At 42.9% G+C, this 10,846-nt stretch overlaps 1 protein-coding gene across 1 annotated transcript; it reads right to left on the reverse strand.

Annotated features, from left to right (window-relative positions):
* Positions 1 to 5,327: 5,327 nt before the first annotated feature.
* Positions 5,328 to 9,270, reverse strand: LOC122627817 (UDP-glucosyltransferase 2-like). The gene is made up of 6 exons (XM_043809390.1): positions 8,237 to 9,270; positions 7,955 to 8,153; positions 7,642 to 7,818; positions 6,569 to 6,886; positions 5,783 to 6,011; positions 5,328 to 5,619 (listed from the first exon to the last, which is right to left on the reverse strand). Exons 1-6 carry the CDS (start codon positions 8,726 to 8,728, stop codon positions 5,478 to 5,480), a joined length of 1,557 nt encoding a protein of 518 aa, XP_043665325.1. The 5' UTR covers positions 8,729 to 9,270; the 3' UTR covers positions 5,328 to 5,477.
* Between the last annotated feature and the right edge of the window lie 1,576 nt (positions 9,271 to 10,846).

Raw genomic sequence — 10,846 nt, forward strand, 5'->3', positions numbered from 1 at the left:
ACGTGTATCTACAAACTAGCACGAAGAAAAGAAGCATCCGAGAGCGACGACGACGGACTACGATAACGATCTTCCGGAAGATTTGAAAAATGCTTTCGCAATGTATGTAAGTGCTTAGTAGTTGTTAGCGATTGTTTTTGTTAACGAGTTCAAAGGTTACATCGAAAGATATCTCCGCTGGATTTCGATCAGACGTAAATTTATCTTACGTACATGCACGTACGTGTACAAGCATGTTCGGGAAAAGAGAAACGAATACGTAATCGTTCCTACAATAGCGTTTTCATCGATCACGACGAGCGGAACAAGACGCTCTACGATTTATGTAACTGTTGCCTTCTCATAGAGTAAATTTTCTCTTCCTCTCGCTTTCTTCTCGAAGAAGAAAAAATATGCGTTAGATCGCGTGCTCGTACGATGAATAAGCCTTGTTCCAAGTTGGCATCTCGTAGAAATAAAGAAAAAGAGGAGAGAGAGAGAGAGAGAGAGAGAGAAAAAGGCAAGTCGCGGCGTAGAAAGGGAGCATTTCGTTGAAGGTTAAATCCTCCAGGGGAGAAAGAAATATAGATGGATAGTATGGATGTGTGAGTGATGCGCGCGCGTACGTATACATAAGACACACACGCCACATATATAAAAGAAAAAGAGAGAGAAAGGGAGACAGAAGCGATTTACAAGAGATCACGCGTCCCTCATTTACTTAGTTCCACCTTCGAACAGGTTGTCGCGCGCACACTTCGCGATGGAATGCGAGTTATTTCGAGTAGACAGAACAGACAGACAGACAGACAGACAGAGAAAAACAGAGAGAGAGACAGACAGACAGAAAGAAAGAGAGAGAGAGAGGGGTATACGATCTTGCGCGCGTACCTTAACTCGTTCCCGTTGCCCCAAGATATCTGCATAATTGCGTTCCAAACGAGGGAAAGAAAAACCAAGATACAAGCGCGCGCGAGAAGTATCTATAAATATAAATATGTGTTAGACGATGTTTTTCTACGTAGCGCTCGCGCGCACGTGTGAAAGAGAGAGAGAGAGAGAGAGAGAGAGAGAGAGTGAGAGCTTAATAAAATTAAAAGAAACGATGCGCGTATCGTACAGGCTCATCAACTTTAATTATCTCTACTTTATTTCCCTTTAAAAAAATCTCTCTTTTACAACACGAACGTCCGTATTATCGATAAAGAAAAAAGGATGGGGAGAAAGATACATAGAAAGAGAGAGATAGCGGAACGGGAGTGAACGCGTAGCGCGTGCCTTTCGAAAGCTTTTCGGTCGATGTATATGCCTGTAGTAAGACGGAGAGGGAGAGAGAGAGAGAGACGGAGAGGGGCGGAGAAGAAGGGAGGGAGGGAGGGAGGGAGAGGGAGAGAGAGAGAGAGAGAGAGGGAAGATGAATAGACAAGAGTGCACGTTACCCTACTTGAAAAAACGAGCTGCGTTCCAGCCGTTCGTCGATTCATATTTTTAACGATGCATAGATGATTACCGAAGGAAGGAAGTAAGGAAGGAAGGAAGGAAGGAAGGAAGGAAAAAAGAAGGAAGAGGGAGTGGCGAGAGTGCTCGAGAAGCAAGTAGGGAGAGTTGGCCACAGTTCTTCTAGTAGATGGAAACTCAAAGCCTTCTAGAATCTTACGGAGTAGCGTATTGCAATGAATAGAATAGAATAAAATAAAATAGAATAGAATAGAATAGAATGGAATAGAATAGAATAGAAAGAAAAGAAAAGTAAGAGAAAAAGAAAGAAAGAAAGGGATATACGAAAAAAATACAAACGCTGTAATTTGGAGATTCAAAGAGAGAAAGAGAGAGAGAGAGAGAGAGAGAGAGAGAGAGAGACGAAGAAAGCGATAGGGAAGTCAAAAAGAGATAGGAAGAGTCGACGGAGAAGGGGTGGCTTGGTTGAGGGTTGGGAGGGGGAAACGAACGGCCACGTTTCGTATTGCGTAGAAGCTTGAATGGATTACGTCACGCGTAGAGAGAATGAGAGAGAGAAAGAGAGAAAGAGAGAGAGAGAGAGAGAGAGAGAGAGAGAGAGAGAGAGAGAAAGAAGCAGAGGGTAAAAGCGCACTCGGTGGACAACGCGCGTAAACGTTCGATGGCGGCGGCGACCACGGCGACGGCAGCTTGTTTACAGAAAGGCCATACTGATCTAAATGCCGTATACCTTCGCTAGGTTTCTCGGAACACGTTCCAAATGCCGCCATCGTCGTTGCCGCCACCTCCTCCTTCTTCTTCTTCTTCTCCTTCTTCTTCTCATAGTCCTGCCTACCGATATTCGTCCTCTTCTCTTCGTTCCTATCTTCCTTTCACGAATATATTATATACGCGTAATTCACGATAATATCCACTATTAGCAAACGAACAAGTACGCGATTGCGTTTTATAAACGCGGCACGAGGTTTTCTTATTCTTTTGTTTTTCATTTCCTCAACGAAATACCAAAGTTGCGACGTCGGAAATTTTTTTCTTTGATATCGCGTGGCAAGTAAATACTACTTACTCGGTAGTCCCTTCCTTTTCGAACGTAGTCGTCTACGACGTAGTATTAGGTACGTACCCCCCTACGAGAGAAAACGATCGATCGCGTGCTAACGTCGACGTTCTAACGCGCACTGCCCTGCTGTTCTTACGACGCAAAATTCAACAGACACAGACAGACAAACGGACAGAGAGAGAGAGAGAGAGAGAGAGAGAGAGAGAGAGAGAGCGAGCGTCTTTTTTACCACGTGCCTTTTACCACGTCGTACTTCCTCTCTCTTTCTCTCTCTCTCTCTCTCTCTCTCTCTCTCTCTCTCTCTCTCTCTCTAATATCGTCTTCTTTTCGCTCTTTCTAATTATTAAAAATTATCAAAATGAATTATCGATTTACCTATCGTCATCTTCGTCAGCCTATACCACTCCAGCTCGAACATCATCCTCGTCTTCGTCAGCCTCGTCCTCGCCGTCGTCGTCGTTGTCCTCGTCGTCGTCGTTGCCACCGTTGTCGTCGTCGTCCTCGTCGTCGTTGTCGTCGAAAACATGAGTACGCGAGGATGCGTCTGAATTGTATCTTATAGAGGATGAATTTCCTGTCTTCTTTGCAGCAACATTCGCATCGAGCGGGAGCATTGTTAAACCCACGTGGTTGGGAGGGAACGCGTCGTGCGTCGAACACAACGCGAACGAGAGAATGAGTTGGCTTTATGTGTGCATCCGCGCGTGTGTGTGTGTCCGTGCATGCGTGTATGTAACCAGCGCGTCACACGTATTCACACACACACACAACACACACACGTTCTTTCTTCTTTCTCTCGCTCGCTCGCTGTCTCGTACAAAGAGCGATACGAGAGGTAAGTAAACTATAGGGAGAGGATGATGGAAATATACACTTGCACGCACATAAAGAGAGAGAGAAAGAGAGAGAGAGAGAGAGAGACGAGCGAAAGAAGAAGCACTAAAGATCACGATATCGTCGACGATCATTGACCGACGTGAAAACTTTGTCGATCTATATATGTATCTCTCTGTTACGAACGTCGCATATAGTTCTCGTCTGGCACTGTACGATCGGAAAAAGTGTCAGAGGGTAGGAAGGAGTTAGGTTCGGTCGGATGGGTCGGTCGGTCGGTCGGTCGGTCGGTCGGTTGGTTGGTCGGTTATGCGCGCGCGCGCGCGCACTCGCGCGCGACTAGCAAAGTATCCGAGGAGGAGAAGGAGGAAGCGACGTTGGTGGCGGCGCAAGGAAGTGTCGTATAGGATTATAATAGAATAGAACCACTTTCTCTTCCCTTTTCCAAATTTTCTTTATCTTCTTCTTCTTCTTCTTCCTTTTCTTTCTCGCAACGTTCCTCCTTTTTATCGTTGTACAAGGTATTACTATTATTGGCGTCGGAATTGTTCGAACGAGTGACACATCGTCGCGAAACGTTGTGTGCCGACCAACGAGTCAGCTGGTACTGATCGTCGAACATGATCGGAGGCAGCGCGACCGAAAGCCGACGCGATTCACACACGCGCGTACGCATGCACGCACTCGGAATCTCTCTCTCTCTCTCTCTCTTTTTCTCTCTCTCTCTATATATATATATGTATGTATGTATATATATATCTATTTATTTGTGTATCTTCCTTTTTTTTGTTTTTACACGACACCATTAAAAACGTCGAGCGATGCGCGAACGATTCTTTCGAAGACGAGAGATCTGCGATACGTTCGACCGCAAACGTTCGCCGGGAGCCCTCGTGGCTCTCTCTCTCTCTCTCTCTCTCTCTCTCTCTCTCTCTTTCACTCACTCACTCTCTCTCTCTCTCTCTCTCTCTCTCTCCGTTTCTCTCCCTCCCTCTTTCGTTCTCTTTCTCTTTCTTTCCTTTCATAGGAATTCGACGTACGCGCCGCCGCTCGTACGTAGCCCTTAACTAATTTAACACCGTAGCTGCGTCGTGGTATCGCCCTAATCCTTCGTCTACGCTTCGACCGTTGGACCTATCCTCTCGTCAAAATTTATTTCTCGCACGTCGAATTTCTAGCTAAAGGTATCGTTGATTTTACGTATTAGTCGGAAGACGATTCCTAAATTCTATTCGATAAATTTCTGTTCTCTTCACGAGCCATTTTGTTATCGTACGACAGATAGCGCCCAAAGTATCTACGACACTGCGTCCGTAACGAATTTTTTTCCTTACCTCGCCTCCCTATTCCTCTTGCCGGCGAGTACCTCCTACTCCACGGACCGTTCCTCTTTTTATTCCTACTATAATATATACAAACGCATCTTTCTCTTTTCTTCGAATAAAGTGTCAAAGTGCTAGAGACAGCCTTAAGGCTCTCGATAAGCCAGCCATGTACGTACTACCTTCTATTCTATCGCATCTCTCGACGAAGCCTCACTTTTACGGTTAATTTCGATTTTGTGACGAGGCCTCGAGGTTAACTTTGAACGTCTTTCGAAACCGGCTTTTCGTTTAGACGACTTTGCTTCTACGCGTGTACCGTTAATCCTAGTTGTACGCAATTTTTACGTAGTCCGCCTTAACGACGTATGTACTATTGTCGGTCATGACTATTAATGAAACTAAACCCGTACACGGATGCATTTTCCTCGATACTATTTTCAATACTATTTTCATGACTACGACGAACGATCGCAAATTATCCAGGGCGTGCGATCGACTCGACGTTTAATTTACCGACGGTTGTTCTCCCATACCGGAATTAATATCTTCTTTACCGACCGTTTATTAAACTCGCCCATTGTAAACATCCCGTTTACGCTGACCGGCTTATCGTTTTCATTCATTCGGATTTTAATATTCATGAATTACTCTAGGGGAAAAAAGAAACAAGCAACGATCGAACGTACTTTATTCGTTCCTCTCTTTTTTTCTTTTCTTTTAAATACGATTACAAAGATCTAAGTACAAATCTAAGAAGATAATCGAAGGTACTTGAAGCGTCGTTAAACGTCGGATTTAAAGCAAGGGTCTGTCGTTCGAAATCAGTCTATCTTCTTTTTGAAAATTCTCTGCTTCGTTATCGGTGTCCAACATAAACGTTTTAATCCGTAGATCAGCGCCATGATGATTATCGTGTAGAACGCGCCAACGTCCAAGGAATAATAACGTATTACGCCCATGCGTCTGAAAATGAAAAAGACGTAAACCATTAATCATCGAAAACGTAAGAGAATCGTCTTTTGCGACGATTAATCTTCGCTACTGTCATTTTTATTTTGCACGCGGCTATCCGCGAAGACTTTCCACTCGTTAATCCGCCGCTACGGTAAATATTTTTCAAAATTACCTCGTCGTACTCTTCAGATGATCGGCCTCGCCGTGTCTCGCGACGTGTTCGATCCACCATGTTGCAAGTTCTCGGGGACCTATTGGAAGATCTCGTAATAAAATACTTTGTTTTTTCGCAGCCTTCCTGTATGTGTTGTTTCGCGTTGCTCCAACTTTAAGGATTCCCTCGCGAAGGCTTCCTATCGATAATTCGGCCAAGTCCATCACTAGAGCGTAACCTAATTTCTCTGAAAATTAAATTCAAAAATCAAACAAGAAAATATGATGAGAAAGAATGTAATAGGCTGCTTCAAATCGGGATACTTTTTCTTACGTACCTACGACGATCTAACTTAATAGCCGTTTTCTTACTTTCCGTTTCTTACGAATGTTGCGCGTACATTTGCTTACGTAATCCTTAATTCTGGGACAAAACGACGTATGATTTATGTATTTCTAAACTCAAAGTCGCATACCCCATTTCTCTCTCTCTCTCTCTCTCTCTCTCTCTCTCTCTCTCTCTCTCTCTCTCTCTCTCTCTTTCTCTCTCTCTATCGCTCGTCCTACTTGACGTAATCTCTGACGAAACTTTGCTTTCAATTTTCGCTCGTAGTACGTTCAACGCGACTCGGAGCTCCGAACAGATAAATAGAGAATGTCTTGCAATAATTTTTTAAATTGTTTACATTGCATTCAAGAAAATGTATCGCTCGAGGAAAAACCGGATAAAGTTAGAAAAACATGGGAACGTAATCAATTAATTTCAACACAAGTTCTTTCCATGTTTATTTTAGATTAAGCTTACCGGCTTGAGCCGCGTTTCCATCGTGATCACAGAAAACGGGCAGTACCAAAGTCGGTGAACCGTGAAAAGCTGCTTCGTGCAGAGATAAAAGACCACCGTGCGAAACGAAAGCACGAAGTTTCGAATGTCCCAGAAGTTCTTGTTGAGGCCACCAAGCTGCCGTTCTTACGTTTACCGGAAGATCCTTTATTTTCCCTCCTTCCCATTTCCATACGACGTTGTAAGGTAGAGTAGCAAAAACCGCTACAAAAATTTCACGCAAGGCTGTAGGCATCCCGGAAGCTCTCACGGACGAACCCATCGAGACGAAGATGAATCCTGTTGTATAGAAACGTTTCAACGTTGCTCGTTATATTTTATCGAAATAAAAGTCGACAATCTATTTCGCGAATCGACGTATTCGTTAACGAAAACCCAAAAAAATGCAAAATGTTTCCTTACTCGATAATGTATGTGCAAAGGTCTAGGACTCGGGCGATAAGAAAATACGTCGTTACATAAGATGTATGCGTTTACTCGACGGATTATTTATTACAAGTGCACCGTAATATCTCTTGAGAAAATATTTCAGTTAATCACCGATAATAATAAACAAAGAAACTTCGATCCCGTTTACGTACGGCAAATTCTAATCGATGGTTGAAAACGTACGAGGAGTTTTTATCGCTTCCAAAGTTTATGGCTTTCGGTGTTAAATAATATAACGTTTGATTTTCCATTTAACTTTAATATACTCGATCGAATTATGTACTAGATTTTAATACGTTCTTGTACCGGCTAATATTCCAATTAAAATTTCGACGAAGAGTAATTTGCAACGACGCACCCTGGGTTTTAGTATTTATAACGCTTCGGAAGGTGCGAATGTCATCAATATTTTTCTCAAAACTAGTTTTTGCATCTCTTGAAGCGATCGTTACGCAAAATCATTACATGTTTTAGCTGTCGTTAAAATTCCCGTGTGTGTATACGTACAAACATATATATATATATATATATATATATATATATATATATGTATGTATGTATGTATGTATATGTATAAAGATTAAATGGCAAAAAAACGACTTTACCTCGACGCAAAAACGAATCTAAATCCGGACTGAGTTGCATTGCTGGTTTGCAATGCAGACACGCCACATTTACCACGTTCGCCAAATACGGCATGGAATCGGCTACGCTGTAATGGCTATTTTGTAGAGTCAACGGTATTTCCGAGGTCAGATATCTTACGTCGGGTATTTGTTCGCCTGTAAGAAATGTCATTGTAATTTTCTTTATTTTTTTTCTTTCTTTTTGTCATTTCCTTCCGTCATATAGCTTCGTCGAGCAACGAAGAGGAGTGACAGCGCGTCAAAGTCTGTCGTCGGACGACTAGAAAGTTACCTAGGTACTTTCGAAGCGTGGGCTGTAGATAGACAGTGATCATGATCCAATACATGATTTCTAAAGTGATCAGACAGGCGGCATTGATTACTCTTTGTAAGAAGTTCATGTCTTGCGTTAAGGCTTTTCCGAAATACGGTGTCACCGACCAGGGAGACGGATTTCCTTGACGGGTCATCGAACCACTGTACAGAGCAACCTGCAGGGAAACGCAAAGACTCGATAATTGTTATTCAACCAGTTAGGTAAGTGGAATATTTTAATAGAAATCGATAAGTATACCGTATTTAACATGATCGTAGGTACGTTTTCCTCGTGTAAGATAGCCAAGAGACATTCCGGATAAGCACCGTCGACCACGGCAACGTTCCATCGTTCGTGTTGACTTCCATCCGGTTTTCTGAGAGCAGTGACCGAGACGTCGTCTTGTAACAAAGCCTCGCACGCTTCCCAACCGTATCTCATCGCGTTCCACGGCGAAAGTGGAAGTTCATCGCGGAATCTGGCACCCACCAAGTCCCATTCCGAAGTGTAATTATATACGTAAGATTCGAGAATCGTTGGGACCAATTCATTGAGCCCGTTGTTAATTCCTGGTCCTGAGAACGCGCTTACTAAGGTCACGTTGTGACCTCGCGATTTTAAAGCGTTACCAAGAGCAACGAACGGTACAGTGTGCGATTTTGTACCACCCATCGTGGCTAGTAGAACGTTGTAGCTCTTGGCGAATCGTAGAACGCAACACAGCGTTGAAATCGTCAGGATCGTTCTCATCTTTGATTTCTTGACTTATCGCGTGCGTATTTTTTCGAAATTATATCCACATCGTCTCCGTTCGATCCGACATAACGTCGTTCGTCGTCACTTTGCAAACACTAGAAAAATCTCCCGATCGATCTGTTTCGAGATACCTTGGATAGGATCGTAGACGTTTTACTCTCGAGTCGATTCTGCCTTCATCTCGCGAGAGAAACTCCGTTGGATCTTCTAAATCGGCTCCTTCTTATTCGAAATCTTCGGCATAGTCTGCTAGAGCAGCCGTCTTTAAAACGATCTCAAAGACGTCCTCTTGTTATTTTAATATCAGCTCGTCAAAAACCATTGAAAGCAAATCTGTAGAAGGATATACCGATAAAAGGGATCGATGCTGGAACTAATGTTATTTTCTTCAAATCCAGCCTTGCTCTTTGCTCACGTTTCCATCTCTGACCTTTTTCGTATAAACCGGTGTAAGACACCGAGCTATAGGATATTTGAATGTCTATGTCAATGATTTAGCATAGAGGAAGAAACTCTTCCTTCTCTCTTTCTTCTTTTTTTTCTTCTTTATCGCACAGCTTCTCCCTTCCTTTCACCGCTTCAACGAAAGATCGGTCAAGCGAAATAAAATTCTTCTCTTCGAGTTCAAAGAGATCGTATAGGAATCTTCTGTGTTCTTTCTTCATTCACGTTCGATGTTCGGACATTGTTTCTTCCATCGTCTCGTTATTGACTCTTCACGAAAGAGAGAGAGAGAGAGAGAGAGAGAGAGAGAGAGAGAGAGAGAGAGAGAGAGAGAGAGAGAGAGAGGCAGAGAAAAATCTTCTTCTATCGATAGATCCTCGATCGGACGATCATTGAAATAAACTTAAAAATTTTATGACTTTCTCGTTCTCTTCTTCCTCTCCGATCGGCGACCGTCTGACCGACGAACCTCGACGATGTCTCGTATTCTTTACTCACGCTGACTTTCACTAATAACGCTTTTCATCTCAAGTCCAAGTAACGATTCTTCTTATTCACCGTGACAATGCGATAACCCGAGAGATCGTAGATTTTTTTCTGATACTTCCTTTTCATGCTTTGTTTAAAAATTTTTTATCACTGATTTCCTCCGCAACGAAAAACTATACGAAATATTTCGATGCTTGTCATTAATCTCTTCCTCCCCCCCCCTCTCTCTCTCTCTCTCTATTTTTCTTCGAATTCGTTCTAACACCTCTTTTTTGTGCTTTAGAATACGATTCACGTTTCAACTCGTTCTTTCGTGAAAATTTTCTACGTCGAATTCGTGGAACCCTGTTTGCATCGATTTCACGAACGAACGTGGCTCGAGAAATTAGCCCGAGCGAACGAGCGACCAGACGAAGACGTTCGAATATCGCGGAGCGTGAAAGTTTGACTGACCAACGGTTGGTTTAATGATCAGCTGAGCTCAAAGAGGGAAAGAAAGAGAGACAGAGAAAGAGACAGAGAGAGAGAGAGAGAGAGAGAGAGAGAGAGAGAGAGAGAGAGAGAGAGAGAGCGTTTTGTCTCCCACCCAAGATTACCATGCCTTATTCGCAATCTCGTTTCGAAGACGATGTTTTGTCTACGAATCGTGGTTTGGATTTGTAACGGTTTGGCCGAAGAATTTGCTTAGAGAGAGGAAAAAATGAAAAAACAAAAAAAAAGAAAGAGAGAGAGAGAGAAAGGTAGCAAAGTATAGAAGAAAGCCAATCGGATGATCTCGATTTAGCCGAACCTTCACTTTTTTCTTTTCTTCTTTTTTTTTTTTTAATTTTCCCATCGATTTAAACTAAAGAAAAATTTGCAACTTTACTCGTCCCTCCCGTTTTGAACGGAGCGATCGAACGAACGGTTAAAAACATTTTAGAAAGGTTCCCATTTGTAAGTACATGTAGGAAATAATGGTCGATCTTTCTCCGCTCGAAGAAACACAAGAATAAAGTCAAATGAGAGATCACAACGAGCGAGTTGTTAGATAGGTCGGAAGGAAGGAAGGAAAAAAGGAGGTAAAGCGAAATGGCCGCATGAAAGAATTAGGGCAGATTTCACTGGCTTCGATCGCGTCGTACCGTTATTTCTTGCACGATTGAATCCTTCCTAAGAGATGTTTTCAATCGCATTGCC

Source organism: Vespula pensylvanica, chromosome 3 (genome assembly GCF_014466175.1).
Source record: "Vespula pensylvanica isolate Volc-1 chromosome 3, ASM1446617v1, whole genome shotgun sequence".
Classification (NCBI taxonomy): Eukaryota; Metazoa; Arthropoda; class Insecta; order Hymenoptera; family Vespidae; genus Vespula; species Vespula pensylvanica.